The sequence below is a fragment of the Trachurus japonicus genome, chromosome 7 (assembly GCF_045865225.1).
Source record: "Trachurus japonicus isolate A0001 chromosome 7, Traja_1.0".
NCBI classification, from domain to species: Eukaryota; Metazoa; Chordata; class Actinopteri; order Carangiformes; family Carangidae; genus Trachurus; species Trachurus japonicus.
In genome coordinates, this window is record NC_140913.1 from 33,714,922 (window position 1) to 33,737,970 (window position 23,049).

The 23,049-nt window shown below is 40.7% G+C and overlaps 1 protein-coding gene across 1 annotated transcript in view; it reads left to right on the top strand.

Annotated features, from left to right (window-relative positions):
- Nucleotides 1–23,049, top strand: part of vwa5b1 (von Willebrand factor A domain containing 5B1) — a 60,605-nt gene that overhangs the window by 18,522 nt on the left and 19,034 nt on the right. The window contains exons 9-14 of the mRNA XM_085782998.1: nucleotides 3,218–3,328; nucleotides 5,475–5,677; nucleotides 13,989–14,103; nucleotides 15,513–15,698; nucleotides 16,951–17,128; nucleotides 18,454–18,650. Coding sequence (XP_085639124.1) covers nucleotides 3,218–3,328; nucleotides 5,475–5,677; nucleotides 13,989–14,103; nucleotides 15,513–15,698; nucleotides 16,951–17,128; nucleotides 18,454–18,650 — 990 coding nt within the window. The remainder of the gene's footprint in view (nucleotides 1–3,217; nucleotides 3,329–5,474; nucleotides 5,678–13,988; nucleotides 14,104–15,512; nucleotides 15,699–16,950; nucleotides 17,129–18,453; nucleotides 18,651–23,049) is intronic.

Here is a 23,049-nt window from a genome sequence, read left to right on the forward strand (position 1 = left end):
CAGGAAATGCCGTAAGGGATTCGACAACCTTAGCCAAATGACACTTGATGAACTGTTCACATTAACAGACATTTGGACCAGACTTTTGCACGATGCCACTGTAGTATGTCCATAAATGAAGTGAATAAGTATTGAGCACACAAAGAAGAAAAAGGAGGCGGTGCAGAAAGGAAAGGAAAGACAAGAAAGCAGCTGGAATCTGTCAGTGTTTAGAAAGTCATCCTAATTAATATCAGCTGCTTTAGTCCTAATTGATGACCTACACTGCAAAAACTCAAATATCTTATCAAGAATATTTGTCTTATTTCTAGTCAAAATGTCATTTCTAGTCAAAACAAATCTCATTATACTTAAAATAAGACTCATCACATTAAAAGTAGCTTTTTATGTGATGAGTCTGAGACAGTTTTTACTTCTTACAAGCAGATTTTCACTTGAAATAAGTAGGAAAATCTGATAGTGGAGCAAGTTTTTCTTCCTTATTACAAACACAAAAAACTTGCTTTCACTGGCAGATTTTTCTACTTATTTCAAGTGAAAATTTGTTTAAAACAAGTGAAAATGATCTAAAAACAAGTACATTTTTAGGTGATGAGTCTTATTTTAAGTGGAAAGAGATTAGTTTTGACTAGAAATGAGACATTTTGACAAGAAAAAGGACAAATATTCTTGGAAAGATTTTGAGTTTTTGCAGTGTGTAAAAAGGTTTCTCATCATATAAGAAGCAAAGCAAAGAGCCATTCTCTCCAGACCTTCACAACCTCATGTTGATAAAAACAAACTGATGGCGTTACAGGTTACAGATGTGTTTCTAAACCCCTGAATGCACCGTCTAAAGGAAACTCAGAGGAGTTGTCGTCACGGAGCTCAGAGCTTTAGACTGGAGACGCCTTCAATACTTATTTCCCCTGCTGCATATATATATTTATTGCATTGCTTATATATAGATCTGGATCCAAACATGCATGGGAGCCAAACACTGATTTACATATAGATTGTAAAATAAATTACACAGCAGCAGTTTAAAGATGCTTTTTTTTCTGGAATCATTTCAGCAGATTACATTGAATGTTTGTTTAGTTGAATCGATGGCGATGAATGAAGGATAAACATGTTCTTAAGGAGATTAAATGGAAAGCGAATGCATCAAACACATCATGATTTGCTGCTTGAGGCTCCTTGTCTCTGAATAAACAGAGATTATATCACAGACGTGGTTATCCGACTGTGTGAATGTCATGAACATAACGAATATTGATCAGATAAATCACTGACTATTAGCTAAACGTCCCCCCAGATGCCAGGATTTAAATAACAACAACACGTCTCCGAGGCTTCATGTGCGTTTTTCTACGAGGTTTATATCATGTTCTTCTTTAAACTGTCTGTACGTTATTCAGCTGCTTGTCTGCCCTGTGATGTGATGCTGACTGATGTTCACTTGTGGCTCAGACTCAGGCTTTTATTGGATATATAAATAATGCTTAAGAATCTGGGCTCAAAGCCAACGTGAGCTTGATTCATCAAATTCTACAACATATAAATCTCTAAAAGAAAAAAAAAAACTGGAGCCTTGAAGATGAAGGTTTTTCTTTTGATGATGCGCCTGAATAAGATTATTTTTATTATCATTATTATCATAGACTTGTCAGGCTGGTGTGACATTGGTGCTCTTCACCTGAATAAGTGCTATTCTGCTGCTGCTCTCCTTGAGAAAATCTGCCTGTTCAGTGATAACGACGGCTCTGTCTGAGTAGAGCAGTGGCTCTCAAACTTTTTTACATCAAGAACCCTAAATTGACACATATTAGACCACAGACCCCCATTGGACCAAATTTTGAAGCAAACACCAGACATATATTTCTTTTTTTTAGTCAATGTACATTTCTATTAGGGCCAATGGCATGAATTTTTGGGAAATATTGTAGAGGAATTTCTGGGAAGACGTGGTAGCCTACAATTTCTCCAAAAACATTGAAACATTTCTAAAAAAAAATTTAATTCTAGATAAATGTTGTAACATTTATAAAAAAAAAAAAAAAAAAAAAAATCTCTAAAAAATAAAACTTCTAAAAAAAAGTGGTAAAAAAAAAAATTCTAAAAAACAATAGTTCTAAAAAAAGTAGTAAAATTAAAACATTAAAAATTTTTTAAAAATTCTAAAAAAATGTTGTAACATTTCTAAAAAAAAAAAAAAATTTAAAAAGTCTCTAAAAAATTAAAAATAAAAGTTCTAAAAAAAATTTCATGAAAAATTTGGGGACCTCCTTGGACCCTCTCAAGGACCCCTGGGGGTCCCCGGACCGTACTTTGAGAACCATATGCATTCATTCATTTATTTATTCATTCATTCATTCATTCATTCAGACGCAGACAGACGTCCACACAGTACAAACGCTCCAACAGTGGTTCTCAAACTTTTTTACGTCAAGGACCCCCATTGGACAAAATTGTGAACACCAGACATATTCTACATTTCTTTTTTAATCAATGTACATGTATATTAGGGCCAATGGCATGAATTTTACGAAATATTGTAGAGGAATTTCTGGGAAGATGTGGTACAATTTCTCCCAAAACATTTTAAACATTTCTAGAAGTGGGGAAAATTCTAGAAATAGGGGTAACACACAAAAAAAATCTAGAAAAAAGGTGGTCAAATTTCTCAAAAAAAAAAAAAAAAGTTTTCAAACAATTCTAGAAAATGTGGTAAAAAATAAAAAATAAAAAAATTGAAAAAAAAAATTTTATTCTAGAAAAATGCTGTAAAATTTAAAAAAAAAAAAAAATCGAAAAAAATCTCTAAAAAATAAAAGTTCTAAAAAATCGTGGTAAAAAAATTAAAATTCTAGAAAAATGTAAAATTTAAAAAAAAATCTAAAAAATGAAAGTTCTAAAAAAAAGTAGTAAAATTAAAACATTAAATTAAAAAAAAAAATTCTAGAAAAATGTTGTAAAATTTCTAAAAAAAAAAAAAAAAAATTCTAAAAAAAAATAAAAATACAAGTCTCTAAAAAATAAAAGTTCTAAAAAAATTTGGGGACCCCCCTTGAACCCTCTCAAGGACCCCACTTTGAGAACCATTGGACTAGAGCACTATGCATTAATTCATTAATTCATTCATTCATTCAGACGCAGACAGACGTCCACACAGTACAAACGCTCCAACAGGACATGAAGAACCTAATGAGACTCGTTTTGGTTTTGTTTCCCTCAGGACGCCATGGTGGTGATTCTGAAGAGTCTGGTCCCCGGCTGCTTGTTCAACATCGTGGGCTTCGGCTCCACGTTCAAGTCTCTGTTCACGACCAGCCAGAGCTACGAGGAGGTAAAAGACGCTCCGCATCTCTGTCTGTTGCTGAGCTCGAAATTTTATTCAGATTCTTGACTCAAGTATTTATTTTTAGTTAGATTAAGTTACATCCCCATTATCTAACACAAAACTAATATATCCAGTGGATCTATGATTTGATCTCTTATTAAATTCACTCCAATAAGTCTCAAAGAAAACGAGAGATGGAAATTAAAAGTGGGAAGACGGAGCAGCTGTCTCCATTTCAGAGAATTTAACGTTGTTAAAAGGAAGAATTTCATGTTATTCATCAAACTCTACTTCTGTTTCTTGTGTAAACACGTACGATCTTCACCTTAACCTTCAATCATAATCTCACTTTAGTGAAAGCACAGTAGTAGTACTATCTGCAAAATGTACTAAGTGACATTTTACTGCTGCAGCTGGTGGAGGCGTTCGGTTGTTCCTAATCTCAGGTTCAACATCCAACAAAGTGTCACAACGTAAATCTGGTTTTGTTGGAGACGACTGAAGTTTCACATTATTCCCCACAGGTCCAAAGCGGAACGAAATTTTGTCGCCAATGGCTCCACATACATCAAATAATAACAAGTAAATAAATATAAAAATACAATCTGACTACATCTAAGACAGATAAGGTCAGGATGACTAAAATGAATGAATGAAATGACAACCTTGAAGTATTGGAAAATGAAAACACTGAATGGTGGTGGATTGATACATTTTTTTTTGCAAAAATTTGATAAAATACCCATAATGCAGTGTAGATAGTGATCATCAAATCTGAAGAAGACAATAGTTATATACGAAATACGTGATTTTGTAGTAGGAAATGTAGTGTGAAAACACTTTGCTTTCCGAAACTCCTCGTTGTCCCTTTAAAATTTAGAAAAGCAGCAAATCCTCTGAGCTGGAATCAGATGTTTGTTGTCAGTTTTGGGCAAAAATAATTTATTAGAACAGCTTCTGATCGATTTTCTGTCACAGCACCGATCGATTATTCACTGCAGATCTATTGGTGTTTGTAGGAAATGATCGTAGTTTTGCCAGTGAGCCATTTTATTTTTAAATGGAATAACGATTAAAATCCAGTGATAATAATAATGTTGTGTAACTGTTAATGTGGAACTGATGTTTTTGTGTGGTGTGTGTAGCAGGTTGTGTTGCAGCAGCTCCGGTGTTAACATTGAACTGAGGCAAATATAGACCTCTGTTTATCTGTCTTCCTCCTCCTCCTCCTCCTCCTCCTCCTCCTCCTTTCTCCTCCTCCTCCTCCTCCTCCTCTTCTCTCCTCTTCTTCTCTCCTCCTCCTCCTCTTCCTCCTCCTCCTCTTCTCTCCTCCTCCTCTCTCCTCCTCCTCCTCCTCCTCCTCTTCTCTCCTCCTCCTCTCTCCTCCTCCTCCTCCTCCTCTTCCTTCCTCCTCCTCCTCTTCTCTCCTCCTCCTCCTCTTCTCTCCTCCTCCTCCTCTCTCCTCCTCTTCTCTCCTCCTCCTCCTCCTCTTCCTTCTTCCTCCTCTTCCTCTCTCCTCCTCCTCTCTCCTCCTCCTCTTCCTCCCCCTCCTCCTCTTCCTTCCTCCTCCTCCTCTTCTCTCCTCCTCCTCCTCTCTCCTCCTCTTCTCTCCTCCTCCTCCTCCTCTTCTCTCCTCTTCCTTCTTCCTCCTCTTCCTTCTTCTCCTCTTCCTCCTCCTCCTCCTCCTCTTCCTTCTTCCTCCTCCTCTCTCCTCCTCTTCTCTCCTCTTCCTTCTTCCTCCTATTCCTTCTTCTCCTCCTCCTCCTCCTCCTCTTCCTCCTCTTCCTTCTTCTCCTCCTCCTCTTTCTCCTCCTCTTCTCTCTCCTCCTCCTCCTCCTCTCTCCTCTTCTCTCCTCCTCTCTCCTCCTCTTCTCTCCTCTTCCTTCTTCCTCCTATTCCTTCTTCTCCTCCTCCTCCTCCTCCTCTCTCCTCCTCTTCTTCTCTCCTCTTCCTTCTTCCTCCTCTTCCTTCTTCTCCTCCTCCTCCTCCTCTTTCTCCTCCTCTTCTCTCTCCTCCTCCTCTTCCTCCTCCTCCTCTTCTCTCCTCCTCTCTCCTCCTCTTCTCTCCTCTTCCTTCTTCCTCCTATTCCTTCTTCTCTCTCCTCCTCCTCCTCCTCCTCCTCCTCCTCCTCCTCCTCGTCATGGTGATTCAGGAGGCCCTGGCCTCGGCTTGCGAGTACGTCCGGAGGATCAGAGCCGACATGGGCGGCACCAACGTGTCGGCGCCGCTGAGCTGGATCCTGAGGCAGCCGATGTCCAGCGGACACCCGCGCCTGCTCTTCCTGCTCACGGACGGCGCCGTCGGCAACACGGGGAAGGTCATCGAGCTGGTCCGCCGACACGCACGCTACATCAGGCGAGTCACCGAGCCGCTGAGTTAGAGAATAAGACGTGAAGATCGAGACTGGCAGCGAGACACTAACAGGCAAAAACACTGTTTCTTCATGCACCGATCAATTCTGAGATTTTAAAGGGATAGTAGCATTTTTTTTAAAGTGGGGTTGTATGATGTACAAATAGCCCCTAAGTACTTTAATTGCAGTAGAAGACTCTCTGCACTCCTCCCGTTAGCAACGCCAGCCCATAATAGCCCTGCCCAGAGATTTACAACATACAGTGTTGTGAACAGACCCAAAGAAACGGTCTATTTTCACGGCCTAAAAGAGGTTTTACCTGAAAAAAAATACACAGTTCCATTGTTCGCTATAATATATTTTTTTCCAGCCCTTCAAAGTGCAGGAAAAACGCAGTTTTTATTTGGACCTAACCAACTGCTGATCGGCGGGCGCTAACGCTGGGTGGAGGGATACGTGAGTTGGTTAGGTCATAAAATAGGCCGTTTATTTGGGTCTGTTCACAATTGTAAATCTCTGGGCAGGGCTATTATGGGCTGGCGTTGCTAACGGGAGGAGTGCAGAGAGTCTTCTACTGCAATTAAAGTACTTAGGGGCTATTTGTAGATCATACAACCCCACTTTAAAAAAATGCTACTATCCCTTTAAAGGTACAATATGTAAGAAATCTAAAGCAACTGGCTGTAAAATCGTCCTAATATGTCACAGAGACTCGGGAATAATGTTCATATAACATACTGAACTCACCAACAACAATCCTACAGCCGACATATTCGTATTAAATTTTTTTTTTTGCAGACCGCAAATCATGTTTATGTTTTGAATTTCCATGGTTGGCATGTGTCACCACCCAGTCACAGCGTCTGTGGCATTTCAAATAGCCTTTATTGTCTTTGCAACAGACAAGTGCAACAAAATTTGTGGTAGGCTACCACATCCATTCCAGGGCTAAAACAGACTAAAACAAGCTAAAAAGGACAACCTCAATGACACGCATGTATACTCACACAAGAAAAAAATAAATAAGTCATACAGTTATTAAAAATCAGTATTATAATAAAACCTGTAGGAATAAATAGATATTGCACAATAACATTTCAGCCTCCGGGTTGCCAGTTAAGCTTCCACTGAGCTGCAACTACGGCTGGGAGATAAAACGAGATTGTGAAAAAAAAAAAGATTGTGTTCTATTATCGGTTATTATGGTCATATTTCTTTGATATCACACGGTAGAAATAAGCGGCTTGTTGCTCTGCCGTTTAATACACAGCTTGCTGTTGTGAGCATGTAGCCTAGTTAGTTTGAGCTGCTGCTAACGCTAAAGCTAAAGGGAAGAATTACAAAGTGAAAGTTAAAAAAAAGAGGGAGGAAATGTGGCGAAATGGAGCCGATGGTAAATTAAATGAAGTGATTGGGAACGTGTCGCCTGTCTCCGGTCGTCATGTTTTATGATCCATCGTCAGAAAGTGGAGGAGAAACCACAGACTGTAAAGGAATGAAACGGAGCGGCTCGTGTCGTTTATTCTGTGGTATAAGACGTCTCGGCTCATCTACAGTGTGAAGAACACGCACTAAGGCTCCTGTAGATGCGGGGTTACAGTGTGTGTGTGTGTGTGTGTGTCAGCGCTGCACACACAGACGAAGCGTAGGAGCGGTAATGTAACTGTTAACGATAACTTGCAGATCACCTGAGTGACGTGAACTCCGCTCGTACTGTAGTTACTGTGAGTCAGAGCAATAAAACAGTGAGGTTGTTGATGAATATTTAGCTTTTTACTTTTTACTCTGCTTTGAGACTTTGAGACTGACTGTGAGTAACTGTTGGGTCGGCCGCTCAGAATAACAGACAAACACTATAGTGCTGTCAAAGTTAACGCCTTAATAGATAGATAGATAGACAGATAGATAGACAGATAGATAGATAGATAGATAGATAGATAGATAGATAGATAGACAGACAGACAGACAGACAGACAGACAGACAGACAGACAGACAGACAGACAGACAGACAGACAGACAGACAGACAGACAGACAGACAGACAGACAGACAGACAGACAGATAGATAGATAGATAGATAGATGCTTTATTTTCAGTTCCTCAGATGCACAATCAAAAAAAAATCTTGCTCTTTAGCTGCTATTCTTGATGTTGCATTCACGTGAAATCGGGCCGACGTCAGACAGACAACAGACGCTGCATGTAACAGGATAAATCTACTTCCCATTTTTATAACATAATGTGTTGACCTACCTGTGTGTGTGTGTGTGTGTGTGTGTGTCTCTTCAGCTGTGTGAGTTAGCGCGTCTCTGTCTGGCAACCTGGAGTCTAGTGGGTAGGGGAGGGGGGACAACGCGCTGCTGTGTTTTCAATTCGACTGCAGCAACAATTTTGGCCACATTCTTACATATTGTACCTTTAACACGTATTCTCTAAGTAGATTTCTCCTAAATCCATTGTAAAGCTCTCTCTCCTGAACAATGATGGAGGCTCCAAAAATTGTCATTTCCTCCGTATGATCCGCAACCAATCGTTAAAGTACGATTTACATTAACAATCTATGTAATTTTACAGTCCAAGTCTTTAAAGGCCGTTTTCTCAGAAAGAGTTTTTCAGACTCAGACTCTGAGCTAGAAATCTCCACTTCAGCAGCACTGAACACCAAACCTTCCACTTTGATCCCTTTCTATATTCTGAAGGTTTTTACAGAGGGGATTGTTGATATATCATTCACAGCCTGATTTATACAACATTTTATTACTAAAAACATGGAGACATTAGATGTTTTAGGGCTGGTGACAGTATTTTCTCATTTACAGAGTGATAAAAAGAGATATCCAAAATCCTCCTCTGTAAAAACTTCTGACTCTAATATGTCAACAAAATAAAACAAAGTATGGTAGCTTTATCCATTGTTCAGATTTCTGTTCTGGAAATGTATGCAAATTAGCGCATATTTCATCAGTTATTGCCTCATTTACATATTTAAACATAAAATTTGACAAAACTTGTAATACAAAAATTATTTGTCTTAAAGCGAGTGATAAACTTGGGAAGTTTCATGGTGATATCTGTTAGTTAAAATCTTTTACTCTATTCAACTGTAGTGTCTCCCCTTAAAATCCATAATATAAGAAAGTGAATTTGATTCATTTGTGTTGACACATCTTGAATAAATCAAGCTCAGTAGGAGCAACCGTTCAGTGTGTTTTGCCAAAGCCATCGATAATAAATTCATCTTTTTGTTTATGCTCATTATGCAAATAGCAAAAAAGCAGAGACACATAGACAACAAAGAATTACAACCCGGGGATCGTCAGAGGGATTAAAATCAATCAACACCTCGTCATGGAGCTTTAATCCTCTCCAAATGAAATCTGGAAGTTTTTGCATCTTTATGTCGAACACTGTAGCCTACATGTCTGTCTCCTTTAAAGAATCTGTCAGGAAGCTGATATTTGCACAGGATCAGTTTCAGATTAGAGCGACGCAGCGTTGGGAGGAAGTCGGAGCCGATGCCAACGGCAGCTGTCGTCTGTGGAGCGCCGGGAAATCATTTCACTCTGCCGCCGCTCGCATCTCTAAAGTCTCACACTGAGAATCCCTCTCCCCAGTCACTCTGGAAATAATTTACTTTTGTCTTTCCCTTTTTAATGGATGACTGCCCCACTCCTCCTCCTCCTCCCTAGACGAACGCATTAGCTACACAACGGAGCTCGGCCAATCCGTCGACACTTCCCGGGTCGTTATCCCACCAGCAGCTTCACAAATCACCGCTGAGACAAAATCAAACAGGATAAATCTCTTGTTTTGCAAAAAAAAAAAAAAATCCATGTTTGGTTTTTAAACGGTGGTGGAAGAGAGACGATGACATTTCTGTCTCTGTCTGAGCTCATTAAAAATGCAAAAAGGGGGGACGTCGCTGCAGCAGTGAAACTGGTCAACAGAGAAATAAAATAAAAATGGTTCAAATGAAGCTTCTCCCGTTCTCTCTAGAGGAGAAAAATACTGTAGTTTTTATTGGCTTTTGTTTCTTATCATTACATCACAGAAGCAAATTACATGAACATGAATTTGACCACAGTAACATAGATCACAGATTCAGATGCACACACAATAAACTTGCACAAATTACGTATAAATTGCAGTACTTAAATTAATGTGAACATAAGTTCCACCCCTATAACAAATTACAACAAGACAAATTTCTATGGCTAACAAATAAACATAGAAAAAATTAAAGCCGCAAGCGGCGATGACGGGCCCTCGCTCACCCATGCCACCGTGGGGCCTGAGGCATGTCGGGGCTGTGGCGTGAAGTTGAAAGGGAGAAAAAACCTGGAAGGAGGCAAAAAATGCAAAGTTTTGTTCATCCACCAGGTGGCACTAAGCAGTTGTGGGTGGGTGCGTTCAGGGGCGGTCCCTCATCACTCATGTGAAGTTTGGAGTAAATCGGACAAAGCATGAGGGAGTTATGAGCAGTTAATGGTTCATCCACCAGGGGGCAGTAATGGGATGCGTGCAGGTGTGTTCAGGGTCAGTCCCTCATCACACAAAGTTTCGAGGAAATCGGACAATGTTAATGCAAAAAATGGCACTTCCTGTTTCCACTAGGGGGCGACATGAGCGACACCCCTATCAGATGGAAGAGGTCTCCACCCTGGACCTGTGTATCAAATTTCACGATGATACAAGTTTATTAAAGCCACCAAAAGGGCAAACGTATTTTCATGGCGAGGGAGGATAGTCGTCGCATCGCCACACGGACGCCATTACTTGTAGCTTCACAGCGTTCATGATGTAGCTTCACCAACTTGCTCTGCATGTTTTAGAAGTGGAATGAAGTTGATGAGGTCAACTATGTGCCATCAGCACATGTTAAAGGAAAACCTGGCCACTTCCTGTTACCACCGGGAGGCGCTATGAGTGACGTAGGAAATTAATATATTGGGACGTTCAGAGCGGAGCCGTCATCATGTCCAGCAAGTTTGAAGATGATCGGATAAAGTATGTGGGTGTGAGAGCTGTTCGAAGGTCAAATGGCGAGCAAACGAAAAGTAGCCAAAATTCCAGGCCCTAGAAGCCACGCCCTTTGACCTATGATGTTTTAGCCATTTGACCACGCCCATTCCCAACGACTTTAAAATATCATATTTTTCGCGAGGCCTGATGTGCATGCCCAATTTGACGCGTTTTGGGGCATGTTGAAGCCTCCAAAAATGCGATCCTTTTGAGAGAAAAATAATGAAAGAAAGAATAATAATAAACAGAGCAATTACAATAGGGCTTTCGCTGGGCGACTTGCAGTCGCCGCTCGGGCCCTAAAAACATTACAATTTCAATATAGCGTTTTTTCCCCCCAGGGTACTTGAGTCCTTGAGTACTTGATTACTTGCTTGGTTACTTCTTGTTACTTGTCGACTACCTCGTTGATTATTTTTGACTCTCGAATTTCAATAGGGTCCTCCCTGTGACGTTGTCACTGGCTCGGGCCCTAATAAAAGCAATTTCAATAGGGCTTTCGCTGGGCGACTTGCAGTCGCCACTCGGGCCCTAATTACAATTTCAATATAGCATTTTCCCCCCAGGGGCCTTCCATACCACATGATTACTTCACTACTTGATTACTTTGGGGTCACTTGCACTTTGGGGCATGAACGAATTACAATAGGGCTTTCGCTGGGCGACTTGCAGTCGCCGCTCGGGCCCTAAAAAGAGATAAAGTGCATACATAATCAACATTATATGAGCAAAATGAACAAAAATGAGGGGAAAAAATGGAGAGATAAAGAGCAAAGTGATTCAGTAACAAATAGAGACAATAGAAATAAGTTACAAAAAATTCATTAATTGAAATCATAAAAAGACAACTCTAGACCTGTCTTGGTCTCACATCTCCAAGGTCTCGGTCTTGTCTCGGTCTCGGTGGAGCTGGACTCAGGGGTTTTTCTCCAGACCAGTCAAGACCACAGCTGCAGTCACATCTTTTATTTTAAAACTGCAAATGTCTCTCTGTCACTGGCTCACTTTATGTTTATGGTTTATGTGATGTAATTCAATAACTTTACTAAGATAGTTGTACTAAAGTAGGCCTATCTGCTTGTGTAACCATGGTAACAACTTGGTGTCACCAGTGTCGACAGTGGGAGGAGGCTTCAGCAGGTTCTGTGCTGTGTTCTTCTGTTCAATACAAACTTTGTTTACATTAAAGAGACAACGAGGAGTTTGTATTTGGTTATAAAGAGTTTCATATTAATGTGGATGAATCTACGTTACCACTTGTTAATGGTCCATTTTCCATAAATATATCGTTTTGTCTTGTTATTATTATTTAGTGGTCGACTCGTCCAGCATTTCCTACTTTCGGTTTCATGGACGCTGCCCGGCGGGTCATGGGAATAACGCAGCTGAATCGCCGTTTATGGTCGGAACTACGACGGTACCTGATCGTCTTCCAACCTCCGACTTTCATTCTTGATCAATGAAAACATTCTTGGCAAATGTTTTCGCTCTCGTCCGTCTTGCGCCGGTCCAAGAATTTCACTGTGCGCGCGGAGGCTCATGGGAAATGTAGTGAAAACACTTCCGCTTTCCAAAACTCCTCGTTGTCCCTTTAAATATGGTTTAGATTTTAGATCAAATCATGTTTTCTTTTTAGCTGAGGAGGAATAATGTCAATATCAAGACACATCATTATTATTATGAGGACTGGTGCTGAATCCAGTGATGGTCTTAGATGTGGTCTTGCATTGGTTTGGTCTTGGTCTGGGGTTAGGTGGTCTTTCTGGACGCGAGGGTGCGCCGTCCCCCCAGTCTTTGTTTTTTTTTTTCTAAAGAGGAACTAAGCAGGATTTCTCCCGTGGCTATGCTAGGGCCTACGTTTTTACCTTAAAGCAGAAGTAAGTTATATATTTGTGTTAATATAAGTCTTAAATAGTTATATCTTCAGACAGCAATCACTTACATAGAGTGTTTGGTCTGAAACACGGGTCTGTCAGTCCCTCTGCTCTGCTCTGAGCCGAGGAGAAAACATTTATCGTATCCTACAGTTTTTATCCAATGAGGAGAGAGAACGGCATGAAGGGCTGTGTGTGCAGCCAAGGGACGCCGTGAATGTGGTGACGTAGGGACGAGGACTGTTATGGTGCGTTCAAGGAAACTCGTTTTTTTCCGACCTGTGAAGTCGTACCAGTTCGATCTGGTACATAGACTGTACAAAAAGACGTACTGGTACGATTTCACGGGTCGGAAGTAACGAGTGGCCGTTATAGTGACTTTCACCGGTAAAACAGGTCGGAAAAACACGAGTGGGTTGCCTGGAACGCTACAAAGTCGTAAGTTGTGACTTGAAGCTGTAATTTATGATTTCAAAAGCCTGCCTGGAACGCAGCATTAGCGAAAACGACCGGATCACTCACTTCTGCTTTAATTAAAAAGCTCCGGAGTAATTGTGATCGTTAACTACATGACTTGCAACTTGTTACGAGTGAGAACGGAGGCTCTCTGCCTTCACCTGACGTCTCACGGCTGAAAACCAACCTGTGTGTAGTAGGACCTGGCCGCCACCCCGGTGTCCCAGCTCTCGTCTCTGCACACCGCGACACAAACACGCTCTGTAACCCGCATTCTTTTATGACGGACACGTCGTAACATTGTAACGTTATTCATCGCTCCCTATTGATTTTTCACCGGCTTCGTTGTAAACAAATCCACATGGCCAGGCGGAGGGGTGTCAAAACAACGGAAAAGTAATGTTTTTTTCCCCCTAGAAATGACTATGGAAAGCTGCAGATAGAGAGCCATTAGAAATGAATGCATTTTTAATGTATTTAATTATGATGTTGTTTTTATATGCAATAACTTACAGGCTTTGTTAGTTTTAGGTTCAATATGTGCTCAATAAACAACCAGTCCGGCCCTCGACTTGTACCAATTTTTAAATTTTGGCCCAGGGTATATTTGAGTTTGACACCCCTGGTCTAAAGATGATGAAACTTTGTCTTGGACTTTCAACACTTTGGAGTGAATGATTGTGACAGTGGCATTAGGCTAGAGATAACAATTAAACATTACCTCTTGTTCAGTGACATTAAACTCTCATGTGGCAGTGGATGGTATTTCAATGACGTCACAGATTTTGTATTTCGATGGCGTCCACCCAGTAAAAAAATCCCCACTACACCACTGACCACAACACTATTACCTCCACAGCATCTTTGTGCACACACCTTGCAGGGAGACACCTGTCATCATCATCACGCTCTGTCACGGAGCTGCAGTGTGCAAGTCTTTTTAAAGTCTCTGTGTGTGCAGATGCTTCACCTTCGGCATCGGGCAGAAGGCCTGCAGGCGGCTGGTGCAGGGCCTGGCTGCCGTCTCTAAAGGATCTGCAGAGTTCCTGGCCGAGGGCGAGAGGCTGCAGCCCAAGGTACTCACTCACTTCACTCAGTCGCTTCCAGCTTCGTGTGTCACCGCCCTAATGACCGGCAGCTTTTCTAAAGAGGCCGCTGAAGGGCCATTATGCAGCGTTTTTTTTGCTGAGTGTCTGCCACTGCTGATACCAATTAGGACATCATATCTCCCAGACGGACGCCATTCAGTGTGTGTGTGGTCAGGGGCGTAGCAAACAAATTCTGGGCCCTGTACACTGGTAATGTCAGTGGGGCCCTATCCATGGCAGTGCATGAAGCGCAGAGTTGTTTTTGAGGTAAATTTATAATAAGCCACCAAAGCGCGTTTCCGTCAGGGGCGGTTTTTCGGCACTATACTGGCTTTGTATTTACCTCGAAAACAACTCGTAACGTTCCGTTATTATCTCATATCATATCTCCGCCGATCTAAAAATCATTATCTCCTCCCCCTCATGTGGACTAAGGGCTGGGAGAAGTTTCAGAGTCCTCCGTGGCTTCTCTGAGTTACAGGGGGTCTCGGCGTAGCAGTGCATGTCCATATGACGGTTGAGAACGGAGCTCACTTTTCTTCGTCCAAAAAGACACACCAAAAAACATCCAAATACCTCCATAGTGCTCGTCTGTAATGTCCCTCTTGTATTGAAGCCCCAACATGAGAAACTGTTCGGAGAAAAAAATTAAATAAGTCTATATTTTAGGCTTGTTTGTAGCGGAAGCTCCCAGTGTTGCTCTGCCGGAATCTCGCGCGATTTGCGGAGCCGTGAACTGGGAGTCAGTGCAAATCACGCGAGATTTGGACGGACCGGGAAGAGCAGTGCTGGGAGCTTCCGCTACAAACAAGCTTAAAACATAGACTTATTTAATTTTTTTCAGAACAATTTCTCATGTTGGGGCTTCAATACAAGAGGGACATTACAGACGAGCACTATGGAGGTATTTGGATGTTTTTTGGTGTGTCTTTTTGGACGAAGAAAAGTGAGCTCCGTTCTCAACCGTCATATGGACATGCACTGCTGCACGGAGCCCCGCTGTAACTCAGAGAAGCCACGGAGGAAACTTCTCCCAGCCCTTAGTCCACATGTGGGTGAGGAGATAATGAGTGAAATTTGAATTTTGGGTGAACTATCCCTTTAAAGGTAACTAACCTACTGCTCTGACTATAGGGATTATGGCATTGGGCCAATTTGCCAAAATGTTGAACTATCCCTTTAACAGTTGCTTCCCCTAATTCTGCCTTCTTTCTTTTTCTTTCCGCTCTTTCTTTTCTTTGGGCGGCATGATGAAAGCTGGCCTCATTCAATCTGGGCTCACTGACGTTACACTTGTCCCCGTCCGCTGTCTATGGACTATGACTCATTCTCTTGTGATGTTATCAATATATTTGAAATAAATTATGACACCAATTAATTGCTTGACGTCTCCTCAGATGATCAAGTCCCTGAAGAAGACCATGTCTCCGGTGCTCAGCGACATCTCCATTGAGTGGCTCTTCCCCGAGACCAAGGAGGTTCTGCTGTCGCCGGTCGGCAACACCGTCCTGTTCCCAGGCGACAGTCTCATCGGCTACAGCGTGGTCTGCGACACCACGCGCTACCATGACAACCCCAAATCTGTAAGTGGAAAAAAGAAGAAAAAAAAGCTCTTTTATGTTTATCTCTGTGACTCCACTGTAACTCAGTCACCTGAGTAAATCTTCAGAGGGTTTTTAAAGGGGCTGAGCTCGACTATGCAGATGCTTTTTTAAATTTTGATTAATGGCTCTTCATTTTTTTTTGTTTCTCAACAGGATAATTATTTACACCGAACACGGTCTAATACTAAATTTTTACTGTACAGTAACATCACTTTGGCCCATAAGTTCAGACAGTGATTGGTGCAGTTGACTTCAGGGGCATCCTGACTGAAATTAAGCCTCAAATGTGTCCTTTTTTTGGTTGTTTTGCACCGGAAAAACTCTAATACTCAGTTTTTACTGTACAGTAACGACACGTTGGTCCATAAGTTCTTTTTTTTTTATTAATGGCTCTTCATTTTTGTTTTTTTTTGTTTCTCAACAGGATAATTATTTACACCGAACACCATCTAATACTCAATTTTTACTGTACAGTAACATCATTTTGGCCCATAAGTTCAGACAGTGATTGGTGCAGTTGACTTCAGGGGCATCCTGACTGAAATTAAGCCTCAAATGTGTCCTTTTTTTGTTTGTTTTGCACCGGAAAAGCTCTAATACTCCATTTTTACTGTACAATAACGACACGTTGGTCCATAAGTTCTTTTTTTTATTTCTCAACAGGATAATTATTCACACCGAACACGGTCTAAGACTTCATTTTTACTGTACAATAACGACACTTTGGTCCATAAGTTCTGACAGTGATTGGTGCAGTTGACCTCAGGACCACCCTGACTGCTCCCTCACTCAAACATTTTTACTGTATCATTTTGGAGAAATTAAGCCTAGAAGTTGTCTTTTTTTTTTTGTTTGTTTTGCACCGGAAAAGCTCTAATACTCCATTTTTACTGTACAATAACGACACGTTGGTCCATAAGTTCTTTTTTTAAATTTCTCAACAGGATAATTATTTACACCAAACACGGTCTAATACTTCATTTTTACTGTACAATAACGACACTTTGGTCCATAAGTTCAGACAGTGATTGGTGCAGTTGACCTCAGGACCACCCTGACTGCTCCCTCACTCAGTATCAAACATATTTACTGTATCATTTAGGAGAAATTAAGCCTAGAAGTTGTCTAATACTCCATTTTTACTGTACAATAACGTCACGTTGGTCCATAAGTTCTTTTTTTATTTTTATTAATGGCTCTTAAATTTTTGTTTTTGTTTGTCTGTCAACAGGATAAGCGGAGGAGATACAGCATGATGCGCTCCATCGAGTCGGCCAGCTCGGTGTTTTACCACTCTCAGGAGGAGGATCCAGTGAAGACCAGCGTGGACTCTGGACCGCCGTACGACTCCTACCAGGACTCACTGACGGACGGCAGCAGCCCCGTCACCACCGAGCAGGACAACATGGGTAAGTAGTACATTTATATTTATACAAGCCAGTGTTTTACAGTGAGCGCTGTCAGTAATGAGCTGAACTGTAAATTAAAGGCGAATTCTGCAAGTCCGGTCGCTTTTTCGCTGTTTTGGTCTTGTTGTTCCTCTACGGAGCGCCCTCTACAGTTTCAGAGTTCATATTTACAACACTCACAGTCATTTAACCATCAAAATTACTCTGAAGCTGTTTAATTAAAAATCTTGCATAGTTCCCCTTTAAGTAAAACATTAAAATTTTTATCAATTCATCAATTGTGAGTTCATACAGATGAAAACAGTTGTTTAAAAAGGCTGTAAATATAAGTGGTACATTGTCTATGGATGAGCTCCTTCATCACCATCTTGGTTGTGCCTTATCCCAGAATGCATTAGAAAGATCTATCTATCTATCGTTCTATCGTTCTATCTATCTATCTATCGTTCTATCGTTCTATCTATCGTTCTATCATTCTATCTATCGTTCTATCTATTGTTCTATCTATCTTTCGTTCTATCTATCGTTCTATCTATCGTTCTATCTATCGTTCTATCTATCTATCTATCTATCTATCTATCTATCTATCTATCTATCTATCTATCTATCTATCTATCTATCTATCTATCTATCTATATCTATCTATCTATCGTTCTATCTATCGTTCTATCTATCTATCTATCGTTCTATCGTTATAGCTATCTATCTATCTATCTATCTATCGTTCTATCTGTCTATCTATCGTTCTATCTATCTATCTATCTATCTATCTATCTATCTATCTATCTATCTATCTATCTATCTATCTATCTATCTATCTATCTATCTATCTATCTATCTATCCATCTATCCATCGTATCTGTGTTTGACAAATTATGACCTTTGAAGGGTGAAAAAACATTGATTTATTTACATATTTTTTTGCAGTTTTTTTCCCTCGAAAGAATGAAAATGCATAAATACTTTAAAAAAACCTCTCCTAATATCTTATCTTATCTGTTTTTTTTAACCCTTTACCTTTGAAGGGTGAAAATAAACATGCATGGTTAATTCATTGAGATTGATTTACATATTTTTTTTGCAGTTTATTTTTTTCCCGGAAGAATGAAAATGAATAACTACATATAAAAAACCTCTCCTTACATCCTCCAATAATCATCTGGGGTTGAATTTTTGAATATCAAAGTATTTACTGTAAACAAGTAACCTATAAAGGGTTTAGCCTCAGGTGGCGTCTACTGAAATGTTCCTTCCCAGTTCTTTGTCGACTTCTTGGAACGGTTTCACTTTTCATGGATTTTGTGTCTTTATGATAAAAGCGTCAGGGTTGGACAGCACGTCACCGAGGCGACGGGCGTACAGCACCAACCAGATCCTGGACTGCACCGCGGGGAGGAAGGTGTTCACGCCCAGCGACCCCGGCTCGGTGGCGGCCAAGAACCCGCTGAGGAGGACCAAGGTCCAGGAGCTGGCGGGCCAGACGAGTCCGGAGCACGAGGCGCAGTGGAGGAACGACTTCCAGGTAGGGTTGTGTTCGGTATACCGGTACTAGATTAGTACCGGGTTACTGAGGCGTTTAAAAAGGTACAATAGACCGAATCGCCTTGTTGTTTACATTCTACTTCCGGGTAGAAAACCAGCACATAATTTGAATGAGATCAATAGTAACGAACGAGAGTTTAGCTATCATATTTTTCACGCCCTATCACCGTTTAGACACATCTGAAATGATTGAAGAAACATTACTATTTCTGTGTGTGTGTTTTGTGTTGCTATGTGTTGTATTTATTCAGTTTGGGGGAATCACGGTGTCTAGAAAGCATCAGTGGCTCAGCTGACAGGGACAGCTAACGGTAGCTAAGCTAACGGTAGCTAAGCTGACGGCAGTAGCTAAGCTAACGGCGGTAGCTAAGCTAACATCAGGATGCCAGCTGTTATGTAAAACCCTCCCGTTGTCGGACATGACATGAAACTACTCCAGTTAGCTCAGTCATGTTGTAACTCAGATATCCACTGGAGAAAATATTTTTTCATGGACCGTTTATTGAGTCACTGAGTTATTAAAGTTAAACAGGTAGCTAACCGTTAGCCTGGTTAATCTATGATAACCATGACTAATTACAAAAATGTGCACACATAAATAGTAATGTTTGTCCAATAATTGGTTTTATAAACTTTACAAACATCAGATTAGTCTAAACGGCGATATAGTGACATGAAAAATTAGATATATATAGCGAAACTCTCGTCCGTCACTATTGTTAGAATACTGGTTTTCTACCCGGAAGTAGTTGTAAACAACAAGGCGATTCGTCCTATACTGCGCTTAGATGGGACCGGTACTTTCATTTTGCGCCCGCCGGCAGCGGTGACGTCGCCACGTGAAGTCGCCGCATTGTAATTTGAGCTGAGGCGATGAGTGAGCAAGCGTGCCTGTGTTTATGTGTGTGTGCGCCGCGCGCGAGAGAGACGGGCCGCCACAGAGTCGTTAATTAATGCAAACACTGCTGGTTGATAAGTTTCGTTTTTACCGCGGATCAGACATGCATGCTCGCTCTCTCTCTCTCTCTCTCAAGAGCGCTACACGGAGAATAATTAACGGAACGATATCGCGTTGATGGGAAAAAGTCAATTTGTGGCTTGGTCTTGATTCTGTGACGCTGCACCACACATTGGTCTACATATGGGAAACAATAGGTGTGTGTTTGAGTGTTTTCAGACCTCAAATAATGCAGTTGATATTCATTTTTAAACAGACCACTAATGATTTAACTTAGAGTTCAGATTAATATAGATGGAAATTTCAATTTTAATCCTGCAGCAGATTGTTTATTGATTTACTGATTATTTACTGATAGATATGTTATAGTTCTAAGATTTTCTATTAAAATAAAGTAAATAATGACATTTTTTGTGTTCTCTTTTTATTTGGAAAAGTACCGAAAAGTATCGAAAAAACTTGTTTTTTTCCGATACTGATACCGGTACCAAAATGTTGGTATTGTGACAACACTACATCCAGGTGACGAGGTGACGAGCTCCTCTCTCTCTGCTCCAGTTTCACAAAAATAGGTCGACGGTTATTTTTCTGGTCCAGGCTGTGATTTAACTGCAGCTCAAACCAGAGCTCACACACTGAAATTAACAATCACACACACACACATCATGCTGCAACCTCGTGGTTACAAAAGCTGGTAACACTTTACTTGAATAGGTATTCATAAGATTGACATAACACTCAATCATAAATTATATTATAGCGAACAATGGAACTGTGTTTTTTTTTTTTCAGGTAAAACCTCTTTTAGGCCACGAAAATAGGCCGTTTCTTTGGGTCTGTTCACAACACTGTATGTTGTAAATCTCTGGGCAGGGCTATGGGCTGGCGTTGCTAACGGGAGGAGTGCAGAGAGTCTTCTACTGCAATTAAAGTACTTAGGGGCTATTTGTAGATCATACAACCCCACTTTAAAAAAAATGCTACTATCCCTTTAAGTGTCATTCGGTAAGTTATGTCACTTTTAATGCAAAGTTGACATTGTTTGAGATGTTTTTGTTCTGACAACTTGACATAAAGACAATTTAAACTGTCATAGCAGACCTAATTGCCAAACTTTAAAAATTATGTCAAGTTCTCATAACAAGGACATCTAAAACAATGTCAACTTTGCATCAAAAGTGACATAACTTACCGAATGACACTTAACGACGACAGCTGTCATAAGTATTCATTGATGTTTATGACAGCTGTTATGTCATGGTTATGACAGTATTATGTCAATCTTATGAATACCTATTCAAGTAAAGTGTTACCCAAAAGCTTTATTTTCTATCTGGGGAATAATAATAACCCATATTATTTTGTATTCAGACTGCGCCGACAAATTAACACCTGACCCCGTGCGGCCTGGTTCATAACGGAAAACAGATAGAGCTCAGTAATGAAGAGCAACGGTTGTGAATGGTAATTAAGTCGCTGCGCATCGTAGTAGAAACCAAACACAACTCATCTGGCTGTGAAGAAATTATAATCTCCTCTTCTTTGTAAATGCAGCCGAAGCTTCGCTGCCCCCATGTCAGACGCTATCAGTCTAAATCTAATTATAATGAACAAATAGTAACTTTGAATTTATTTGTTTTTTACTTTCACACGACAGGGAGGAAGAAGTTAGAAGAAGAGGGCGTCACCTTTCACTAAACTGATTTATTTTACACCGCACAAGCCAACCTCATTTTTGGATTGAAAGCTGAAATTAATTAGAAAATGAATAGTATTAATTGCGTGTTAGATAATTTAACAGAAAATGCCATTTATTCCTCAGTTCCAGCTTTATCTTATGTGACAGTTAACTGAATATCTGAAGTTTTATCTAATGAAGCCATGACAGACATTTTTCATTATTTTCTGGCATTTCATGGATTAGTAATTGACAGATTATTAGTTGATAATGAAAATGCTGCAGCTTTATTTGTAATGTAGATGCACGAGTTTCATTAGACAATAAGAGTTTAGGGATTTTTGTTGCTTTGTGTTCACCTAAACATTATTCTCTTTCAGTATCTTCTCATTTAATTATCCTAAATGGGAGTAACTGTGTGTTCACCAAAAGCGTCCAAAGTCATTCATTCTCCTCTTTGGAAGCTATTGGTGGGAATGTACATTAACGCCTTACAAAAGTAACGCAATTACAGTAATGTATTACTATTTGCTGTAACTCAGTAATATAACGCATTACTAATAAAATGTAGGTAATATTTTGCCCGTTACAATCTAAGTAATGTGCGTTACGAAGCATTTTTACTCGATTAGGGGCCTGATCTGCTAAAGGTTTGCTTGTATAAAAACATGTGCAAAGTTACTGAATTGAATTGGATACGTTTGAAAAGAAAACTCTGTAACTGTCAATCCTGCGGTTTGCACGTGCAGTCATTTAGGCAGTTACTTATCACCTGCAAAACTTAGCTTTAAAGGACAATTCCGGGCAAATTCAACTCAGGGCTGTATTTTCCTAACAGTTTAGGTCTAAAAGAGGGAATCTGAAGATGTTCAGTTTAATGTCTCCTGTTTTGCGGTAGTTGTGTCTGTCCCCGCATCGCCACGGCAGCGATGAATGGGAGCGGATTGAAGTTCTGCTGCTTAGGCTGTTTCTATCCCTCAAAGCCACAGACAGCGTCAGGTGGCAACTCAAACATGCACCCAGAAGTTTATTTACTTCAAGCAAGCCGACATGTTTGTAAAACTAGATCTAATCAGTGGCGGCTGGTGCTAAAATAAATTGGGGGGGGCGTCAGATAAATAAGATAAATAAAGAGCATTGCTAACTTCACATCCAGCAGTAAACAGCTGTCAGCAGCGGATCAGCTGATCTCTCCCTCCGTACAAACGCTCCGTTCTGATCCAGATCCACTGGACTTTCAAAGTAAATGTGACGCAGCTGAAAATTAGTTAGGCTAAATAGTGAAACAGCGGCGCCTTTATAGCCAATTTTAGGATGAAACTCTGAACATAACCTGGTCGGGACCAGGTTATGAGCTAAGCATAAGTTACCGTGGTGATCTAAAGAGAGCCACCTTTGTAGTACAGGAGAGACTGGCTTTAGATTCAACATACCTCGCTAACTAACTGGCTTCGCAGTACAGCCCTCAGCTGAGTTTGGCGTGACACAGACGGGAGAAGCGTCGTGTAACTCCGTCCACGGCCACTTGCCTGCTGCAGGATTTTTAAGTCAGGTTGCTCCGATCCAACCTCCTTTATCTTTTTTTTTTTACTCCAGCGAACGCCTCGTGAAAGGATTATTTCGTAAAGAAACAACTGATTTTTCTTTTGCTGCGGCCGCCATTGTCTACTGTCTTGTTGTTGTTGTCTGTCTGCTCCGTGTGCACGCGGGTGCATCTGTAACTGTTTGAGTGACAGGCACGTC